Raw genomic sequence first — 23,133 nt, 5'->3', positions numbered from 1 at the left:
GGTCGAGGTAGTACGAGCCTCGGGGCCCGAAGCCACAGTACCCGAGACCGAGGTCGCCAACTGCGGGGCAGCCGAGACCGATGCAGTCGAGGCCGAAGCCTGCTGCAGGTGCTCAATGGCCCCGGACAGCTCCGAGGCGATCAAATCCCGGAGCAAGTCCTGGAAAGCCGGGATCCCCATCCTCGTCGGCAGAACCGAGTCCGGTCGATGCTCCTCGGAGGGCAACCTCGGTCTCGAGTATTCCCTCGGGGCAATCGATTTGGACACCTTGGGCTGGGCGGAGGAAGACCCTCCCGCCGTCGAGGAGCCCGAGGATGGCTTCTTGGTCGATCCCGGAGCTGAGGAGGGAAGTGAAGACTTACCCGAGGCAGGCTTGGACGAGGCAACAGGCTTCGATGGGACCGAAGGTGGCGAAGTCGAGGGGCCCGAGGCCGAGGTCAAGGCCGGGGCCGAAGCCGAGGCCGAACTCGAGGCCTTCCCGGCCGGGGAATCAACGGCGAAAAGTTCCGCCATGCGGGCCTGGCAGCATTTGAGAGCCCTTTTCTGAAAAGTGGCACACCGGGAACAAGAGTCAGTCGGGTGCTGAGGGCCCAAGCACCGCAAACAGCACCGGTGAGGGTCTGTGATGGACAAGAGTCGGTCGCACCGACTGCACTTTTTAAAGCCCGTCACAGGACGGGACATGGGCCCAAAAAGCGGCCGGGAACAGACGAGGTCCCACGGCCGCGGCTACCGGGAGCCCCCGGAGCGACGGAAGAAAAACAAATTTTTTTTTTTTTTTTTTGACGAAAACTAAAATAGATCAATAAAAGAACAAAGAAAAACGCAGCGACCGCGTCGAAAACAGGACACAGCCGCGGCGACAGAAGGCAAATTGAAGAGCACAATTTTCCACAGGGCTTCTGGCTCCGCAGATGAAATTGAACTGAGGACCACGAGGTGGAGATGCGCCCTCTAGTGGGCAGGAAGGCTAGCACATGCGTGGTGCAGTGTGCAAACTTGAAACTTCAATCAAGTTTGCTTGAAAAGCTGTCCGCGCTGGGGCTCCGTAGATGACGTCACCCACATGTGAGAATATCATGCCTGCTTGTCCTGGGATAATAAGAGGCATGGCTAGAGAGATCTATGTTTTACATAGTGGGCTGTTTTGCAAAAGCACTGTGGATAGAGAAAAAAAAAAAGGAGAAATTGAGGTCTCTGTATAATGAAGAAGGTACATAACAAGGATTCAAGGCTCTCTTCGTTTATATCGTTGTCAGTACTCTGCACTCTGAGTGTATGAAGAGAGATTCTGCTTCATGTAGCTTTAGAAGGGGTCACAACCCAGACTGACAAGGTGCAACCAAAGAAAACATATAAAGGAATGTAGCAGATCAGTGTACTGTAGGGAATGCTAACGGACGCATCCAGGATTAAAATTCCACAATAGTGACAATATTTTTTAGTACTCATCCTAAATTGTTACATTCTTTCTTATCACCACCGAAGGTTAAAAAAACAAAGTTCCTGTGCTTGGGAAAGAACGTAAACTGTTTCTAAGTTTATGCATCAATGATTAGTTCTAATGAACTGTGAAGATGTGAAACTACACGATTGCATGTCAGAATTTAGAATATTGTATCTGTGTATGACTGTGTATAATTTTTAGTTCTAAACAGTGTGTTTTTTAATTGAATCTGTTAGAGAGGAACAGAGATTCTGTATATGTTAGTGCTTGAGAATTCTGGGAAACGTAGTACCATATTTCTTTAACAGGAATCTAGTTGAAAATGTATCCTTTTTCTCTTGATATTTAAGTCTCAATAATTAGATAACCTGTAATTGTACTCAAGCTGGCATAGGTTTGATGCTGTCTTTTTGATTTAATGTGTTAGGTACAAATGGAAAATAACATATTTTATTTTTACTCCCTCTTTCCTTTCTGACGCAGTTACTATTAACAAATCTAAATGAATGCCTGGGTGCGAACATAACATTGAATTACATCTGTGTTCTTCAACCTTTTTACACCTATGGATGAATTATTTTGTGGTCCGGCAAACTACTAAGACTGAAATTTTTTTAAAAACCATATCCGCCCCATCCCTGGGAGCTCGGTCCCGCAAACCATCTGATCCTATCCGTACAAGCCTAAAATAGTTATAATTTTATATTGAACGTATTTTATTAAAGTATAAAAGGAAACAATATTCTGTATAATTATAATTTTATAAATACAAATAATACAGAGCAAGGATCAACAAAACGCCTATCTCACCTCCCCTTCATATATATCCCCTCTACTATCAAGAAAACTGAATAGGCCAAATTATGACAGAATGGTACACAGAAATATCATAACAGAATACCGCAGTCACACATGACAGAAATAGTGTTAGGGAAGTGCAACTGCCCCCTGGTCAGAGAGCGCCTCCATTTATGTCAAACACCAGCTCCAGCAGGATACATATTTCAAATCTGATATATTCTAATCACAAGATAGAAATAAAATTATTTTTTCTACCTGGTTTCTGCTTTCATCGTCATTTCACTCTCTTCCATCCAGAGTCTGCCCTCTGTCTCTTCAGTCCAGCATCTCCCCCTCCCATATGGTATCTGCCTTCTTTCTATGCCCCTCTCCCCTTTCGATCCAGCCTGTGACCCCTCTCTCCTTTTTATATGATTCATTCTGCTCTCATTTTTATCTCTCCTACACTAGATCTAGCATCTTTGTCCCTTTCTCATTTGACCCCCTTCCCAACATCAATATTTCTCTACTTTCTCATTCCTGTTTCTCCCCTTTCCCTCATCTGATCTCTCCATTCCATCCTAACTCCTTCCCCTCCTCTAATCTCCCTGCCAGCTGTTTCCTTCCTATTTTCCTTCCTCCCTTGTTCAGCAGTACCCCTTCTCCCTTCCCTCCTTCCCTCTCCAGAAAATGATTCCCCTCTTTAGCCTAGCGGCAGCTCTGTGTACTTTTAACTTCGGCACACAGCTGCCCTTAAGCAGCAGTTTAGCCACGGTTTCATGAGGTATCCTCGAGGCCTTTGGTAGGCCAGCCCACATCACATAATCGAAGCAGGCCGGCCTACCAAAGGCCCCCGAGGCTGCCTCATGAAACCGCAGCTAAACTACTGCTTAAGGGCAGCTGTGTGCCGAAGTTAAAAGCACACAGAACTGCTGCTGCTGGTCTGGAGGTGCGGAGACATACGAGGCAGGAGACAGGAGACCCGGCGAAGGCAGGAGGCAGCAGTCCCGGCATATGCAATGGCAACAGGAAGTTGCAAGTCAGCTGACGCCGACACCACAGCCTCTCTTCCTGCCTAGTGTGCAGTTTGTGAAGACCTGAATCCTTCACGGACCGGCAAGAAATTTTTGCGGACCGGCGGTTGAAGAACACTGATCTAATATATTCTGATTTTTTGTTTCCAATGCTTGGTTATATCCTTGCCAATAAAGGGGCATTCGGATTCCGAGGTACCACTGTAGTTTAAATGGGCAAGAACAGAGATCTTGGATTTTGGGACCACCTTATGGAATCATTTGAGCTGGATAGCAGAGTCTTGAGGCAAACAGTTTCTGAAATATGGATGAAATCCTAAAGTGAACTTTGTTAACCTACACAGAGCTGAAGGCAAGTGCTAAAGAGAACTGTATTTAATCCCTTGCTGAGGGAGGAGACTGAAACGTTCTCTGGGAATAAAATAAGGAGAGTTTCAGCGATTTTATATTATACTTTTGTTACCACAATGTTGTTTCTGCCATATCCTTATTGTGACTGCCTATTAAGTGACATAGTAAATAGTTCTTTCAGTTGTTTTAGGATGATGGTTTTTTTTGCTGTGTATGCATGACTGTTCACCCTGGATAAGGGTCAGTTATAAATAATAAAGTAGAAAAATACGGAGTAAACTGAACTCTTGACTAGGTGATGTGAATAAAAGTCCAATATAAGCTGCTTATTCGGTATACTGGTGTATAGAACTGACCACGGTCTCTCGTAACATAGCAATCTTGATTATCTAACAGGGAATATTGCATTCTGGTATATAGTAGTCAAGTGCCTGGTAAGACATAATAAACCCCAAAGTTACAGTAGGATATCAAAAATCATCCGGAGAAACAACAAGTACAGCTACATCCTCGTAGTAGTAGATGGAACATGCAGACTCCAGCAGGAAAACCAAGGAACATACTCACAGGTTATGAGGAAGACTGAAGCAGGCAACATCTGGCTGTAATAGAGAACCGTCCCCAGTCTACTACACTCTGTCAGGGTTTAACAGCTCTTTGTTCACGGGTTTTGTTTTGGTGGGGTTTGTTTGGGGGGTTTTTGCAAGTAAGGAAGGCGGTAGGAGTGCAAGAGATGTCAGATTGGGTTACAGGAGACGGGTAGGGAACTGGCACCACCAGCTATTCCCTGAAAAGGCACCCAGGAAGCCAATCCCCCAGCTCACTGATCAGCAAAGCCAACACAGGAGCGAAGCTGTGCCTGAAGTTGGACCGAGCCATGCTTGCAGACCATGCTGTGCAGCAGAGAAGACCGGGAACAGGAGAGAGACCATCCATCTGCCTGCGGACAAAGAGAATACTGGAGTTCCAGTGAGCAGACCATCACATACAGTATATATGCCAGAGCTCAACTTTGTGTGCTCTCTATCTCTGTCTGCTGGTAGGTGGACTTAACCCACTCGTCTGGATTCATCTGCTACTGATGACAAGGAATGCACATTAGCTTCAGCCAAGCTTTGAGGCTTTATTTAATTTTTCGGGACTACAGGCTGCATTGGATATCTTATGTATGCTGAATACAAAGTTGTTTAAAAAAAAAAAATAAAATCCACCCAAAAAAGCGGAGCGAGTTTCAATACAGAGCCAAGTTTCTCAACAGTAATTGCAGCTCATATAAATGTACAGTTGTTACAATAGCTTTTATCATGTAATTGGAGAAATTCACAAAAGAGAAAATGTTATTTTTAATATTGTCTGTTAAAACAAAGTAAAGCACAACAGTCAATGTCTTCCACATACCATAAATGGCATTGCTACATACAAAGAGATGGTAACCAAAGCTAATACAATTAGGAGTTTATGCTGAAGGCACTAGGCTGCAATACAGGAAGGAAACTATTAGCTGTTTATGTTATGTTTGAAATAGTCTCATGCTAAAGGGGAGGGAAGAGAAAGCAGGTAATTCTTACCCCAATGCGTGCACACAAAAAAAAATGCCTACACACCTTCTGATACCACCCCATTTCTCAAGTCAACTGCAATAGTTAAAACTAACCACCAACCTCCTTTTCCTCCTCATGCACATTCCATGCATTCTGGTTATGTTGCTCCTTTTCAAGAGATGAAGGCTGAAGGAGTGGCATTTTACAAGGCTCACTGCTTCAAACCAACAAAGCAAAATCAAAGCCAGATAAAATTACATCTGTCAGTTCTAACAGCTCCAACAAGCAAAGCTTAGTGAAGCTACAGTTTTGACACAAAACTAGCAACTAACTCCAAATCAGAAACAACACATGGGAGTGCCAGTTCCGGGTTTTCTAAATTTCCAAAAGAGAGAGATCAGAAAAACACCACATAAAATAAACATATGGCACAGTATGCAGCCCATGACCTAGCTGTTGCACTGTGATGCCTGCTGGCCACTATATTGAGACGTGTTGTGTAAGCATCTATTCCTCCGGATCAGAGGTTATTGTGTGCATGGTCAGAGGAAAAGTTATAACAGACAAAAAAAACCAGTTGAAGATACCCCCATTAGATTATGAATACCTCTCATATCTCTGCAGATCACTGGCAAAAACCTGTAGTCTCCCTTCGCAAAGCATGCTGTCAGCTGTGTGGCAGCACCCTCTAGACAGGTGAAACAAAGAGTTAATTGTTTTACATGTCACCAAAACCTGGGTCCCCACCAGCCTCTCTCTCTTGCTCACACATACTCCACTCTCCACAGACTTTGCCCAGTCTCTCATGCCTAACCCCCAGCCTTCACCTGGGCCTAGATCAGTGGTCTCAAACTCGCGGCCCGGGGGCCACATGCGGCCCGCCAGGTACTATTTTGAGACTCTTGGTATGTTTATCATAATCGCAAAAGTAAAATAAAACAGTTTCTTGATCATATCTCTTTAGCTATAAATGACAATATTATTATTAAGACTTAGCCAAAAGGAAAGATTTATAAACTATAAAGAGTTTTACCTCATGCAAAATTGTTATTTCTTTAATAAGACATTAACTATTTTTTTCTGCGGCCCTCCAAGTACCAACAAATCCAAAATGTGGCCCTGCAAAGGGTTTGAGTTTGAGACCACTGGCCTAGATGCATTAATAGGATCAGTAAGACCATGTGGATCTGCTCCAATTCGATATTTTTCACCAATTCAAACAGAGCTATTGAGCAAGTTTTGTTTTGTTATTTTTTTATGTTCATTCTGCGCTTGTGCCCATCACTATCACCAGCGATGGGCACATGCAAAATTTAGCGAACCTTCACTACTTTCCACCAACCTCATTTGCATAAGCTTGTTTTTGTTTTGTTTTTTGAGAATGGCTTGCTTTTTTAAAAATTGCTACAATAATGGCTACAACAGCAGCCCATCGGTTTTGAACTCAAACTTTTGAGAATCTAGCCCTTAGTTATCGTAGGAATCAACTATGGCCGACACAACAGCTCTCACCGAGAGTGAAACACTAAGGGGCCCTTTTATAAAGCTGCAGTCAGCAATAATACATGCTAACTGCAGCAAAAAACTGGCATACCATGGGGTGTACTGAGGCATCTCATAGTAATTTTGGGATGTCTGCATGCTACCCATACGCTAAAATATAAAATTTATATTTTAGCACTGGGAGCAGTTCTGGGATGGAGAGTCAGCGTGTTCAGTGCTAATAGGTTAGTGTAGCTATATTGCCACATGCTAACTGATTTAACAAGTGAGCCCTTATCACCTACATATTGGGTGGCAGTAGGGGCTCACGCACTAATGGCAAGATTAGCACGTAGACAGTAATTTTTTTTAAATAATTTTATTCAGCCATTTTACCCCGTGGTAAAAATGGCCTTAACATACAGAAATAATCTACATAAAAGCACTCTAAAGGCTATTTTTTACCACTGTTTGGTAAATGGTCCCTTAAAGTTCGCAAAAAAATTCTAGAAATCCTCTATACCCCAGTTTATGAATTCTGGTCAGGTTGTTCACAAACACACTAGAAACCAGAGCTATCAAAAAATGGCAAGGAGAAATGGGCCTACCTGACCAAGACAAGACATTATCTATAGCCAGGAAAAAAACAGCTACAGCAGCCTTATTACTAAAATATAGTACTGCAAGCACAATGACACCCCTCCCCCCTTCACTCTCAGCTCACAGCATGTGGCAGAACAGTGGCTTCACCTGCTCCACAGCCATGGCACTGCCTGCTAAGGGTTCCAGGGAGCAAGGGGATTGGGGAAGGTAAGAGACCCACCTTCCCCAATCCGGGTGGGGCTGCCAAGTCACTCAGTTCTATGGGGAGGGCAGTGAACCCCTAGGCCGTTGGCAGGGGATTGGGAGATCGGGGAAGGTTAAGAGGCTGGGATCAGGGGTGGGGGCTGCAAGGCTGAGGAGGGAAGTGGCTGGAGCTCCAATGCTGGGGAGAGTTTCAGGGGGTAGGGTGGGAAGTGGGGGCTCTCGACTGGCAGAGTCAGGTCCGGTGTCAGTCACTCAATGCTAGGGGAAGGGCCACAGCTGTGGATAGAGCCAGGCATTCCCCCTACCCCTCTGGGATGAGGGCTCCAATGCTAGGAAGGGAGAGTTTCAGGGGGGGGGGCTTCGGGGGAGGTGGCTGGGGCTCCTAAACTGGGATATTCAGTTCTCACTCAATGCTATGGGAAGGGCCACAGCTGTGGATAGAGCCAGGCATTCCCCCTACCTCTCTGGGATGAGGGCTCCAATGCTAGGAAGAGAGAGTTTCATGGGGGGGCTTCGGGGGAGGGGGCTGGGGCTCCCAAACTGGGATATTCAGTTCCAGTATCAGTCATTCAGTGCTATAGGGAGAGCCAGAGTTGTAGGTGGATCCAGGCATTTCTCCTTTGCCCTCCCTTTGCTCTCCTTCAGTGGGTGTATATGGGCTACGCTGTAGGTCTAGCATCAGTCACTCGATGCTATAGGGAAAGCAGTGACCCCACCCCCACCCTACTCCGGACCAATGGGCTGTGCTATGAAAATACTCCAATATCCCAAAAACAAAGTAAACACTAAATACAGTAGACTCTCAGTTATCCGGCACCCATGGAGATCAGTGGATGCTGGATAACTGTAGTTTCTGGTTGCTTGAGAGTTACTATAAAATAGTTTTGTCTTCCCTTCCCACCTCTACTTGTAGGTTCAACATCTGTTCCTCCCTTCTTTCTAGGTCACTTTCACCGCCCCCCTTTCTCTCCCCCAACTTATGGCTCCAGCATCCATATATCTCCACTGCTCTTCACCCTGCAGGACCAATATCCATGTCCCGTCCTGTCCCCCCCCACCCCCCTTCACTTACCAGAAGCATCAGAGCTGGTCCTAAAAACCCTCTCCCTCCCTCTCTTACCAGAAACAGCAGACCCAGTTCTAACAACTCCCTCCCTTCCTTACTTACCCGAAGCAGAAGCTGCAGCCGGTGAACAGAGGCAGCGCTATAAACAGGCTACTTCTCGCCAGTCCCAGCAGAGTTGGCCGGATGCAGCATGTTTATGACGCTGCCTCTGCTCACCGCCGGTTGCCACTAATGTTTCAGGTAAGTGAGGGAGGGGGTTGTCAGAACCAGATGTCACTGCTGCTTCAGGGGTTGGAGAGGTGCCAGGACCTGCTCTGCTGCTTCAGGTAAGTGAGGAAGGGAGGGACAGGGGTTGTCAGGACCGGCTCTGCTGCTTCGAGTAAATGAGGGAGAAAGGGAGGGGTGGGTTGTTAGAACTGGCTGCCTTCTGCTTCGGGAGATGGAGATTTGTGGCTGCCACGATGCTTCAGGAGCTGAAGGGAAGGGGATTGTTGGGTCAGGAGCATGACTTTGGAGATTGTCTGAGGTACGCAGGAGACAAATTTTGTTTTTTTTGCCGATTGGTTGAGTGTTAGTTGAATACAGGTTAACTGGGATTCTACTGTAAAATAATTTTTATTTTTATTAGACTAACTTTATACATTCTTTGACTGGTTCTTGAAGATCTGATCAGGATAGTAATAGAAATACCTACATGAAAGGTAAAAGCACTGCAATGTCTCAAAAGGGTGGGGGGAATGACAAAGAGGCGAAAGGAGGTAGCAGTATCATTTTATGGGTTTATAAGATTATTATACAGTATTGCTTTAGAAACCGTAGAATGCTACTTGCTTCTGATAATATGTCCATCTGTTTCTCATCAACAGCCTGGAACAGTTCAGCGTGCCACGATTCTGGTCTCACTATGTGGAGACTGAAGGATGTCAGAGTCCAGGCTGAAGCCTATTATACTGACAGAGAGTATAGGATGCCGTTTTACCTCTGGGGTTTTATTGTGTTGGGTATTTTTGATCCCTACAAAGAGACTTATCTTTAAAAAATCCAAATTGTATTCCATCTGTTTTATCATTTTTGTTGCCCTTCTCTGTGCAATTATAACTTACTATGGCCCTATCAAAAAGAAACTGCTGCATCAGTCCACATCTGGATAATCTACTAACAGAAGAGAATGCTGGCAAGTTCCAGTGCTGCATGATTTCTTATACACGGAAAATGACAATAAAGATGACATCTGCTTGCAAGGGGACATAACCTGTCATGATTTTAGGTGGTGGTAGGCATCCTACCACCGTCCAGCAGCCAATTGGAATGCACAATTTTAGAAAAAATGCTGCTGAGGAAGGACGCCTGCAAGGAAGGCGTCTATGGAGGACCTTGTAAACCGTTCTCGAAGGGACAATTTGAGGCTGGTGGGCCTACCTGAGGCGATTCCTGATGCTCGTCTATTATCCACCCTCGAGTCCTGGTTACAGAAGGAACTTCCATTGCCGGAGGGAATGGGGCCTTTGTCCCTTGATCGAGCGCCATCGAATTGGTAGGAGAGCTGACGATCATGCCCATGCCAGAGTGACAATTTTTAAAGTACATAATTCTGCACACAAGGCAGAATTGATGAGGCACTACACTCTAAAGCGGAACACCCTTTGTTATGAGGGAGCCCCGATTAAACTTTTTCAGGATTATTCGCCTGCTCTGCAGGAACATAGTTGGCGATTTTCAAGGGTGTGCTTGATCGTAAGCAGCGCTTTATGCTGCTCTACCCGGTGCTCCTGAAGATCTGGACGAGCGCCAGATGGAAGAGCTTTGATACTTTGAGGCTGCCCAGGCATATTTAGATGCCTTGCCCGCTGAGTCTGGTCCTTCCTCGGCGCCCTGAGCCAGCAGGAGCGGCGGGGCTGATTCTAAATTTTAGAGGACCTTATTTGATGGGTCGCTTGTGGATTGTTACTACCGGTGGTGTGTTTTTTCCAGCATTACTTGGACATCACTGCCCTTTCTGTTTAGTGGGCTTATGATGATGGTGGTGAGCTTAGAGTTTTTTGTGTATTTGGGGTTTGAATGATTGGGGATAGTAGGCCTGAGGTTGTGTTGTTTGAGGGGAGCTTGTTTGAGTGAGATTGGGGATGTTTAGGGAACCACAGTTGTACCAGGTTGCCTGGGGGTAATTGTATTTTTTTTTCTTCTGGTGGGTTTGATGCTGCTGCTTGGGAGTGTAATGGGTATGTCATTGCTGTCCTGGGGGTGTGGGGGATATTGGGAGGTGTGCTTGTCTAACTGTTTGCATGTTGGATGGATATTCTGTGTGTGGGGGGGGGGGGTTGGGGGTATACTGTCTCGTATGATGGGGAAAGCTGGGGAGTATGCATGTGCCTTGTATGTCTGGATCTTTCTTGGGTCTCTTTGGAATGTTCTTCCTTTTCTCTCTTAAACTGCTGGTATGTTTGTGAGGGGGTGTGTGCTTGCGGTTTGTCTGATTTTTGGTCCCTTTCATGACTAAGGCTTGGTGAGCCTTTCCTTATGAGGTTTTAGGCTTCTCTCTCCAACTATGTCTTGACTCCCTGTGGGTGGATTTTGCTGGTCACCCTCAGCCTGTCTGGATTGGTTCCTACTAGTCCTCTAAAGGGATTTCATTTGCCTGTTGGTACTGTATATGTTTCCTTTGAGGGGCAGCCCCTTGGTCCTTCCTGAGTTGGGAGGGGGCCACGGTGTTCTGGGAGTGATGTCTAATTTTGGATCTGGATACCTGTTCATTTTCCTTTTTTCCTTGAATTCTGTGTGGGGTGGGGGTACTGGGGGCCCTGCTCACGTCGTAATGACTCCCTCGTTCCGTCCCACCTATGTGGTGCGGTGCGTGTTTTTGTAGTGTAGGGTTTTGGGGGTAGGGTTAGTATTTTGCAGGTGGGATGGGTGAGCAGGGGGGGTGGGAGGTCCTCCTTCAGTATGTGTATTAAGTTTCTTGGGATCTTGCATTGTTTTGTTATACTTTTCAGGCTATGCCTTCTGTTTGGCAACACTGCTCTGGGGGATGGCTGGGCTCCTGGGGTAGTCTCATACTTTTTCTTCTTTCTTCTCTATTCTGCTTATTTCCTGATATTCCGATCTGAGTACTCCCTTTAGGCTTACCTCCTGGAATGTTGGGGGCATTACATCACCGATAAAGCGGTCAAAAGTATTAGCTGCTTTGCAGCGTTATCGCTCGGACATTGCCTGCTTACAGGAAACCCAGTTGACGGACGTGGAACATCTTAAGCTGGGTCGTTCTTGGGTGGGGGAGGTATATTTTGCTTCCTCTCAGGGCCAACATGGTGGAATTGCTGTGTTGGTCCACAAGTCTTCGCCTCTTGGAGTGCAGGTCCTTGATAAAGCTCTTGATGGTAGATACCTGCTCTTGCGTCTGACATTGGGTGATCGATGCTACCTGTTACTTGTGGTTTATGGCCCTAACTTGTCAGAACCTGCTTTCTTGCAAAAGTTGACTCAACTTTGCTCTCGTTACTCTGGGAATCAGCTTCTTATCTTGGGAGATTTTAATTTGGTGATGGACCCTACATTGGAAAGTCCGGTACCTCTTTTGCCGCTTTGGGGGCTAAGGGTCATCTTCTTTCTGACTTTTGTGATACTCTCTCAGTGGTAGACCCTTGCCATCTTCTTCATCCTGAAGTCCGTGACTATACTCACCTTTCTCGGGCCCACAATACCTGGTCTCGGATAGATCATATTTTTATGTCTTCGACTTTGTTCTCTTCTCTTCGGTCATTTCAGCTGAGATTGGTTCCCTGAATATTTCTGACCATACCCCAATTTGGGTAGATGTTCATCTAGACGCAGCATATTTTTGGACGTCTTTCTGGCATTTTTCGTTCTATTTTGCTCAGGACAAGGAATTTCAAACCTTTTTGCAGGCCCAGTGGATTATTCCGCTAATAATGCTCCACATATGAATGATCCTATTTTGTTTTGGGAGGCCGCTAAGACGGTGATTCGGGGACATATTTCTTTTTTGAGTGCCCCCCACAAACGTATTAATAGAGGCATCATTACCTTAAAACGGGCCTTACGGGTGGCTAAGCGGTCGTTTCATTCGAATCCCTCGAGGGAAGCTCGAGAACGCTATTTGTCTACTCAAGAGGCTCTCAATTCTTTAATTCATTCCCGTTCTCAGAAATGGGTGGCTTTCCATAAACATCGCTTCCAACATTTTGGAAACAAGCCCAAGTGCCTTATGGCACAATTGGTAAAGGTTGAGACTCGTAAGAAAACGATCTTGTCTCTTCAGACCCAGGATGGGGGGTAGGGTGACCAGTACTGCCGATGTCTCTGCGGTCCTTTTTGACTTTTTTTAAACACTTATACGACGCCCCCGATGATGTTTCTCCGGAATTGCTGACAGACTATCTTCACTCCTCAGGACTTCCTCACCTTCCGGAGGATGTATTGTCTTCTCTCAATAGTCCATTTAGAGCGGCAGAATTAGAATCTGCTATCAAAGCTCTCCGGTAAGGCCCCGTGTCCAGATGGATTTTTGGGAGACTTTTATCGTCTTCTCTCTTCCCATTTCTGTGGTCCCTTGCTGGCTTACTTTAACACTGCTATTGCTAAGGGATCGTTTCCACGCTATGCTAATGAGACCCTTATTTCATTACTGCTGAAACCTGGTAAGGAGGCTGATGTACCAGGTTCCTATCATCCTATCTCCTTGATCAACGTGGATCTTAAGCTCCTTTCTAGCATGTTGGCCAACCGTCTCGCTCCGCATCTTCCTAAGGTCATTCATGAGGATCAAGTGGAGTTTGTCCGGGGACGGCAATCAGTTTGTAACGTTCGTAAGGTTCTCTTTGCCCTAGCCCATTGTCAATCTCATCACATTCCAACTTTGTTTGTAAGTTTAGATGCTTCTAAAGCCTTTGATAGTGTCCATTGGTCCTTCTTGTTTCGTACCCTTGAACATGTTGGTTTGGGTGGCTTTTATCTTAATGCCATGCATTCTCTCTACTCCAACCCAAGGGCTTCTCTTCTGGTTAATGGGACACGCACGGATTCCTTTCCTATCCTTGCGGTACTCGGCAGCTCTGCCCCCTTTCACCATTACTTTTTCTACTTTCTTTAGAACCACTGCTTTGCACTCTTCGGAGGGTGTCTTCCCTCTTCGCTGGGCCGACTCTACACTGAAATATCTGGGGGTACTTATTCCATTGGACTTATCTAGTCTGTATCATTTGAATGTGGAACCGTTGTTCCTGGCCCTTCAGAATAAACTACAGCTTTGGGGAACCCTCCCATTTTCACTTTTGGGTTGGGTGCATCTTTATAACATACTCATTGTCCCGTGTTGGTTATATGTCTTTCAGGTCCTTCCTCTTTATTTGACTTCTCGGGATGAATGCCGACTGGAACGCTTGGTTCAGAGCTTTCTTTGGGCAGGGAAGCGGCCTCGCTTGCCTTACAAATGGGCAGCGGCTTCACGGTACAAGGGTGGACTGGGTTTGTTGAACCTTCGCTATCTGACTATTGGATGTGGCATGCGCCATATCAATGATCTTTTCAGGGGTACTTCTGCCTTCACCAACACCTCTTTGGAACTTTTCTGTTTCTTTAGTGCATATCTTCACTCTATTACTTCTTCTTTGCCTGAGCCTCTCTTCTAGGGTGCTACACCATCCCTTGCGGAAGGTTTGGCAATGGGTCTGCAAATATCACTCTCTTTCTGCTTCTATAACTCCCTTGCTGCCTATCCGCTTTAATGGCTCCTTTCTCCCTGGGGTGGATGGGCCGAGTTTTGCTCGGTGGGAAACAAGGGGCATTCATTATGTGTTTCAGTTGGTTGATGATGATGGAAAAATTAATTACAGTTGGTATGCCTGTATCTTTTTGTATTATATCTTTGCTTATTTTGTTGTACTTGGAAGGAGGACCTGGGGGGAGGTTTTGGGGGGTTCGTTTGGGGGCAGGGGGGTTACGTGAAGGGGGGGAGTGGTGTGGGGGAGGGGTTTTGTACTATATAAAAAATCTGAGCTTGTATGCATTTCATCTTGTATATCTGCTTGGTTTTCTTGATGAGCTCAATAAAATATATTTGACTATAAATTGCTCTCATTTCAAGTAAACACACCACCAAATGACCTGGGACATCTCACATTAGCTCAGCACTAGGGTAATCATTTAAGATGGTGTGTAGGGTATTTTTTTAAGTATAGGCAGTCCCTGAATTACAGACACCCGACTTAAGTACGATTCATACTTAAGAACGCGGTTGCGGCTTCATTTGATTTCACTGAGCAGTATTTCCAGTGTCATAGACTCCTACACTTCATGAGCAGGTTCAGGAATGATGCATGGTCACATTAAGAACAGTGTGTGTTTGTGCATGATGTGCCTTAGGGAACATTGGTAGGGACAGTTGGCCATTTTGTCAGCTGGTAGCAGAAGTAAGCAGCAAGAATCTTAAAATCTACAAGTTCTGAGTTATATACAAATTCGACTTAAGAACAGCTTTAAAACACATAATTCATTCTTAACCTGTGGACTGCCTGTACAGGGTATACAGTAATTTATACTCTATCACTTTTCTTAAGTTAATCAAATCAAAAAATCTGTAAAGTAACATTATAAAACCCCACACAGTTCAAATCAAAGAATACAAAATGTATTACTTGTGTAGCCACAGCAATAGTGCTAAACGTTAACAAGACTGCATGGGTTTTTCTTTAAAGCTTTCTAAATCACTCTTTCTGTCGAGTTTTCTGCGTGTTAAATACACATCAAGGCAACACTTTCTGTGCCTAAGCAACAGCTAAAATTAGGCCATACAAATATACATCTTATTCTAATAATTCCCATTTGGTGCCAAAGAAGAGGAGGAGGAGGGAATCAAGTCCTGAATCATAGAATCATGAGGACAGAAAAAGGCCGAATGCCCCATCCACTAATAGATCCCAAATGCCTGTCCCACTTATTTTGAATTCAGATACAGTCTTAATCTTTACCACTTCCATCAGGAGACTATTCCATGCATCACCCTTTCTGTAAAGAAGTACAGTATTTTCTTGAGTCCAAAATGGTGCCACCATAATTTTATATTGAGCATTAATGTGGTTTAGGATGTGAGTGGGATTTTGAGTGCTTGTAAGTGCCTAAGTTATAGTTATCATCATTTGTATTGTGGATTACGAAAACTATACAGCAGGGCTGCCCAAGTCCGGTCCTTAAGATCTACTGGCAGGCCAGGTTTTCAGGATATCCACAATGAACATGCGTGAGAGAGATTTGTATACCAAGAAGGCAGTGCAGGCAAATCTCTATCATGCCTATTCATTGTGGATATCCTGAAAACCCGGCCTGCCAGTAGATCTCGAGGACCGGACTTGAGCAACCCTGCTATACAGCATTGCACAAAGCAGCATAGTGAGTAATTTTATAACATGATATATATAAGAAAGGCATCATTTTGGATTCGAGCCTATCCCCTCTTAACTCATCCTATGTCCTCTTCTGGAGTTCATTTGAAAAATACTCATCTCCTGTATATTAACTAATGCCACAGAGATATTTAAACGTCTCTATCATATCTCCAGTGGCATAGCAAGGATGAGAGGCGCCCAGGACGGTGGTGCCTCCCCACCTCCACATGCTTCTACCCTGCTCCCACCCCCACCCCGCTGCGTGCATTTCCCTTCCCCCGTACCTCTGTAATGTTCCTAGCGTGAGCAGCAGCCCCCAAGCTACTGTAGAGACAGTGTCGGCTCTTCCTCTAACATCACTTCCCAGGCACGGATCCAGGAAGTGATGTCAGAGGAAGAGCTGATGCTGGTGCAATAGAAGGTTGGGGGTTGATGCTCATGCCAGGAACTTTAGAGGTATGGGGAAGGGAAACAGTGCACATGAGCCACAGTAGAAGAGATGCTGTGACTGGGGTGGACCCCCCTCCCCTCGCACTACGCCACTGTACATCTTTCCTCCAGAGCAGGGATGTCAAAGTCCCTCCTCGAGGGCCACAATCCAGTCGGGTTTTCAAGATTTCCCTATGAATATGCATGAAATCTATTAGCATACAATGAAAGCAGTACATGCAAATAGATCTCATGCATATTCATTGGGGAAATCCTGAAAATCTTACTCCTCGAGGAGGGTCTTTTGACACCCCTGCTTCAGAGTATACATATTAAAGTCTCTTAAGTCTGTTCCTATATGATTTATGACAAAGATACAGTACTCCCGGTCTTGGAAGCAAAAGCAAAAACTATCGGAGTGTGACTCGTCTTAAGCATACACATAACAAGCAGGGCCAGTGATCTCCTGGATTTGTACCAGTTCGTACCAGCCAGGGAAGAGCAAACATATATAACCAAAGTGCATAACTTCTTTCCCCCCCCCCCCCCCCCCGTCACTACTAGCTTCCTCCCTCTTACTACAAAGAATAAAGTTTGCAGCGACGGTGAAACAGGTGCTAGTCGTTAACGGTATCAATACTTTCATATTTTGTTTCGGTTTCTCAACTTAAAGTTTTATTCGTAAATGGCTCGGATGCGATGAGAAGGGCGGTACTGTACACAAAAAGTCGGGTGACAACAGACATTTGACGCGCACGGTTCTTATTCAACGCTCTCCGCCGCACCTCTCTCTAATTGAAAACATTAAAAGGCAGGAGCTAGAAGGTAAATGGACAAGCTGAAGAAAAGAGGCATCGATTAGGAACTTGCTCGCCACAGCCACGAGTTTCCAGCGAGCAAAGTGCTCAGACCCACTTGGGGGGGGGGTCCCCTAAAACGGGAGCGAAATTATAAATCATCACGAAAGCCCAGATCTTCCCGCCTTACCTGCTCCAGCGGGATTTGCAGGTGGTCGCTGATCGGTTGCAGCAGCGCCGAGCCCGTGCTCTGGGGCAGAAGGTGGTCCCTCGCCATACTTTCCACAAGATGCTGCCCGTACTATTTGCTACTGCCACCCACAACTCCGCCTTCCCCGGAAGGTCCAAACTCGCAGCCACCGCCCGCCCACCTCCAGCACCAGAGCAGCTCAGCTCGCTGCGCCCCTCCCCCGCCCGAGACAGCAGCTCCCTTCCCGCCTCGCGGGGGCGGCAGGGCTCGCGCTCTAGGGGCCTTAAGCTGCGCGCCGATGAAGTGCTCGAGTATCGGCCGCTTCGGGGTAGGGCACTTGCGAAGATGTGGGATCATCGAGGCTGCAATTTGTAAGCGCCTTTTTCCTTGAGGCGAAGGAAGGATGGAACACCGACTCTCGACCTTGAAAGGAGTTGGGGAATCTTATTTTGTGCACCCAGTCCTGAGAAACCACTCGGAAGATTTTTTTTTTTTTTTTAAACAACTTCGCTGGAGGCGCAGAGACTTAGCCTTCGTCAGCCGTAGGAGGGCCGTACAATAAACCAGTACTGTACTTCAGTACTGAGTGACCCTGAGCTTTTAGGAATGGTGATGTTTACGAATGATTCAGTGGAATTAAATGCGCCAAGATCAAATAGCCGCAGTTTCTGTGTCATGTATGTAACATTAAAAATAAATAACGCAAGACAAATGTTTCTAGTTACTGAAGGGACAGAACTGGAAGCCTCTCAACTAGGAAAGAGGTGCCTTACCCAGAGGGGCTTGAGGAGCCTTCAAAGAGGAAAGAAGAATATCCCCAAACTAATCCACAGAGTGAAACATTGAGATTAAAGCAGAAATATTTCCAGCTGTAAAACAGAAATATCAAAAGTGCAAGCAGAAATATTTGGCCAAGTTATTCAGTCAAATAAACCACTTAAAAAAAATCTTTATTCATTTTCCAAAACTTATACAAAGTGCAAACAAATACACATTCAGATAAAACATATAATATCACTTATATTCTAACAAATATTAAACAAAGTACCTTACTCCCCCCTCTCTCTCTGGATGTGTGTTGAAATCAACCAGGAATTAAAGGTTAATTGATTAATCAGTCTTTTGTTTAACAAATGCCTCCAATGGACCCCATATGTCTTTGAACATTCTATTATGTCCCAATTGTTCTGCATTCATTCTTTCATACCTGTAATACAAACAGAGTGTTTGTATTACAGGTATGAAATTTATCCCAATTCTTCCAGTTTCTTGTTATCATTTGCATGGCCACACCCATCAAATTCAGAAGAAGTCTACTTTCATGAGTGTGTATTAGATTCTTAGATTTCAACAACAACCCAAATAGGACCATGTCATGACAATGGTATACAGTATAGACACTGAGTATCATATTAATTTTCCCAAACTTGAGTATCAAGGGGCAATAAAATAATAAATTATCCAGTGTCTCTACCTCCGCCGCCCCAAGCTCTCCCTGCTTCCCAACACAGCCTTCCTCTCCCCGACGTCAATTCTGACTTCAGAGAGGAAGTTCCAGGCCAGCCAATCACTGCCTGGCTGGCCCGGAACTTCCTCTCCAATGTCAGAATTGACGTTGGGGAGAGGAATGCTGTGTCGGGAAGCAGGGAGAGCTTGGGGTGGCGGTGGCTTGGTGGCCTGTTCCCCGATGGTGGCGGCAGTGGCTTGGGGGAGGGCAGGGAGAAAGAAAGAAAGGGCATGGAGAGAGAAAGAAAGAAAGGGAGGCAGGAAGACAGAAAGAAAGAAGGGGGCAGAGAGAGAAGAAGAAAAAGTTGGAGGGAATGAGGTCTGGAGGAGAGGAAGCATACAGTAGGCTGAAAGAAGGGAAGAAATATTGGATGCACAGTCAGAAGAAGAAAGTGCAACTAGAGACTCATGAAATCACCAGACAACAAATGATTTTATTTTCAATTTAGTGATCAAAATGTGTCCGTTTTGAGAATTTATATCTGCTGTCTATATTTTGCACTATGGCCCCCTTTTACTAAACTGCAATAGCGGTTTGTAGCGCAGGGAGCCTATGAGCGTCGAGAGCAGAGCAAACCATTCAGCGCAGCTCCCTGCACTAAAAACTACTATCGCGGTTTAGTAAAAAGGTAGGGTAGTATATTTGTCTATTTTTGTATAGTTGTTACTGGGGTGACATTGCATAGAGTCATCTGCCTTGACCTCTGAAAAACCCCCGGAATATAAATGATAATTAACATTTTGTCTGTGTACAATGTGCTTTGTGGTTTTTTTTTTAATTTTATTGTTGGTAGCTCATTTGGACTTGGTCATTTAAAAAGTAGCTCACAATTCCAAAAAGTGTGGGCACCCCTGATGTAGAGTCTGGTATCTTAGGTTTCGTTTGTGTATATTAGTACTTTTAGTTTGTGGTCCTGTGCTTGCATAGGGGTTATTATTTGTGTTCTGCATGTGTGACCAAGACCAGGTGTTCTGGTAGGAATGAATGTTGAGAAGCATACAGTGTGCTTTGTGTAGTTTAATTTTATGTTTAACCATTATGTATTGTTAATAAAATTATATAATAATAATAATAGTTTATATACCGCTATACCGTTAAGTTCTATGCAGTTTACAATAGATTAAGCGAAGTACAAATTGATTGAATTTAAGAGGGGGGAAGAGGAGAGTTAATAGGACCGGAAATGTGTTGTTGAGGAGAACAGTGGCGTACCAAGGGGGGGAGGTCCGCCCCGGGTGCAGCCTTAGGGGGGGTGCACAGCCAGCCCGGTCCCTATCGCACTCCCACCCTCCCAGTGAGAGCAGCAAACCTCCCTCCAGTAGCGTCGGCTGCTTCGCGGCTTTCTCCTCCCTCTGGCGCATCACTGATGATGTAATCAGTGACGCTTCACCAGCAGGAGAAAGCCGCGAAGCAGCCGACGCTACTGGAAGGAGGTTTGTTGCTTTCGCTGGGAGGGTCGGAAAGGTTCACTGGGGTGGGGGGAGATAGGAGGGTCAGCGGGGGTTCGGCTGGGAGGGGGGAGAAGCGGTCTGCCTCGATCTGCCTCGGTGCTCCATTACCTTCTTCGGGCAGCAGCATAAGAACATAAGAAATGCCTCTGCTGGGTCAGACCCTAGGTCCATCGTGCCCAGCAGTCCGCTCACGCGATGGCCCAGCAGGTCCAGGACCTGTGCAGTAATCTATCTATACCCCTCTATCCTCTTTTCCAGTAGGAATTTGTCTAATCCTTTCTTGAACCCCAGTACCGTACTCTGCCCAATCACGTCCTCTGGAAACGCATTCCAGGTGTCCACCACACGTTGGGTAAAAAAGAACTTCCTAGTATTTGTTTTGAATATGTCTCCTATCAACTTTTCTGAGTGCCCTCTTGTTCTTTTATTATTCGAAAGTTTGAAGAATCTGTCCCTCTCTACTCTCTCTATGCCCTTCATGATCTTATAAGTCTCTATCATATCCCCCCTAAGTCTCCTCTTCTCCAGGGAAAAGAGACCCAGCTTCTCCAATCTCTCAGCATATGACAGGTTTTCCAACCCTTTTATCAGACGCGTCGCTCTCCTCTGAACCCTCTCGACTAACGCCATATCCTTCTTAAGATACTGCGACCAATATTGGACGCAGTACTCCAAATGCGGGCGCACCATTGCCCGATACAACGGCAGGATAACCTCTTTCGTTCTGGCTGTAATACCCTTTTTGATTATACCAAGCATTCTATTCGCTCTCTTAGTGGCCGCTGCACACTGTGCCGTCGGCTTCATTGTCATGTCCACCAATACCCCCAAGTCCCTTTCCTGGGTACTCTTATTCAATAATATCCCTCCCATTGTATAGTTGTACCTCGAGTTTCTGCTCCCCACATGTAATACCTTACATTTCTCAACGTTGAACTTCATCTGCCATCTCGTCGCCCAATCTTCTAGTTTGTTCAAGTCCCTTTGCAATTCTTCACATTCCTCTGTAGTCCGAGCTCCATTAAATAGTTTAGTGTCGTCCGCAAATTTTATTATCTCGCACTTCGTCCCTGTTTCTAGATCATTTATGAAGATATTAAATAGTAGCGGCCCGAGCACCGAGCCCTGCGGGACACCACTCGTGACCCTCCTCCAGTCGGAGTAGTGGCCCCTTCACTCCTACCCTTTGTTTTCTACCCTCCAACCAGTTTCTGATCCATCTATGTACGTCTCCTTCCACCTCATGGTTCTTTAGTTTCCGGAGTAGGCGTTCATGGGGCACCTGGTCAAAGGCTTTTTGGAAATCTAGATATATGATGTCAATGGGGTCTCCTTTGTCCATCCGTTTGTTAATCCCTTCAAAGAAGTGCAATAAGTTTGTTTGGCATGATCGTCCCTTGCAGAAACCATGCTGGCTGGCTATCAGAAGTTCGTGCTTTTCAAAATGTTGATCAATGCTTTCTTTTATCAGTGCTTCTGCCATTTTCCCAGGAACTGAAGTCAGGCTCACTGGCCTGTAGTTTCCCGGATCACCTCTTGATCCCTTTTTAAAGATGGGCGTAACGTTGGCTATCTTCCAATCCTCCGGGATCTCGCCTGTTTTCAGGGATAAGTTGCAAATTTGCTGCAGTAGTTCCGCTATCTCCTCCTTTAATTCCTTCAGAACCCTAGGATGTATGCAGCAGCTTTTATAATTCACTGGTGTTGCCGGCTTCAGGCCTTCCTCTCTGCTGGGTCCTGCCTACTTCCTGTTTTCATGAAGACAGGACCCGACAGAGAGGAAGGCCTGAAGTGGGCAACAGCAGTGAATGCTGCTGCTGCCCGATGAAGTTCAGGACATCAGGCCTTGGGTGACAGAAGGAGGAAAGGGAGCAGAGGGGGAGAGAATTGGGGAAAGTGTGGCTATACCCAACTAGAGGGAATGAAAGGAGATGCCAGGGCTTGGAGGGAAGGAGGAAGGTATGCCAGATCAAGGGAAAAGGAAGGGGGAAAGGAAGGAGGAGATGTCAGAGCATGGAGGGGGAGGGAGAGATGGAAGAAAAGGAAAGGAGAGAGATGCCGGGAATCAGGGAAGGGATGATGCCAGACCGTGAGGTGGGAAGGAAAGAAAGGAGAAGAGAGAGATACCAGAGCATAGGGGAGGGGGTGGTGACAGAGAGAGAAAAACGGAGAGGTGACAGAGTTGAAATCAATCATGTACAAAGGAGAGAAGGGGCACGGGATAGATAGTTTATGGAAGGAGCATAGAAAGAGGGAAGATGCCATATGGAACAGAGAGAGAGAGGGTGCACACTGGATAGAAAGAGCATAGAGGGCAGTGAATGGAAGGGGCGAGATAGAGGGTGAACAGTAGATGGAAGGGGTAGAGAGAGGGAAGCAGACACTGAATGGAAGTGGAGGGAGAGGACGGACAGCTGCTGAAAGGAAGTGTGAGGGAAAGGGGGAGCAGATGCTGGAAGGAAGTGGGGAGGAGAAAGAAAAAAAGGGCACATGCAGGATTGAGGGAAGAGGATAGAGTTAGTTACTGGAAGGGGTGAGGAAAAGAGATGGCAAGCTATAGGTAGACACAGTGAAAGAGGGAAATTGAGGACTGAATAGTAAAAAAGAATTTAGAAAGGGGCAGAAAATAAATTGAGAAGGAAGACCAGGGAAGAACAGGAGGAAGGGAGCGGAGAGAGAGATGCCAGAGCAGGGGGGAAGGAGAGGAGACAGATACCAGACCAATGGGGGTGAAAGGAGAGATGGAAGGGGGAGGCATACTGTTTCTGGAAGGGGCATAGAAGGAGAGAAGATGCCATATAGGGGCAGAGAGATGGCAGACAGTGGATGGAAGGAAGAGAGTAACAAGAAGATG

General features: G+C 45.8%; 2 protein-coding genes across 4 annotated transcripts in view; one reads left to right on the top strand and one right to left on the bottom strand.

The window, feature by feature from the left end:
• MBOAT1 (membrane bound O-acyltransferase domain containing 1) overlaps positions 1-17,549 on the bottom strand; it is a 178,464-nt gene extending 160,915 nt beyond the window's left edge. Inside the window, exons 1-2 of one of the 3 annotated variants that reach the window (XM_033934565.1) lie at positions 17,322-17,475; positions 5,761-5,841 (exon numbers count right to left, since the gene is read on the bottom strand). Coding sequence is in view for 1 of the 3 variants with exons in the window: in XM_033934564.1 (XP_033790455.1) it covers positions 17,322-17,408 (87 nt within the window). In the remaining 2 variants the exon portion in view is untranslated. Of the gene's footprint in view, positions 1-5,760; positions 5,842-16,189; positions 16,209-17,321 lie in introns of those variants that run through there. The other 2 variants (XM_033934566.1, XM_033934564.1) reach the window with 2 other exon arrangements.
• Positions 17,550-17,875: 326 nt separating this feature from the next.
• The window catches only part of E2F3 (E2F transcription factor 3), a 132,713-nt gene continuing 127,455 nt past the window's right edge, over positions 17,876-23,133 (top strand). Inside the window, 1 exon segment of the mRNA XM_033934568.1 lies at positions 17,876-17,998. The gene's annotated coding sequence lies outside the window, so the exon portion shown is untranslated.

Source organism: Geotrypetes seraphini, chromosome 2 (assembly GCF_902459505.1).
Source record: "Geotrypetes seraphini chromosome 2, aGeoSer1.1, whole genome shotgun sequence".
NCBI classification, from domain to species: Eukaryota; Metazoa; Chordata; class Amphibia; order Gymnophiona; family Dermophiidae; genus Geotrypetes; species Geotrypetes seraphini.
This window is presented reverse-complemented; position numbering and strand designations above follow the sequence as displayed.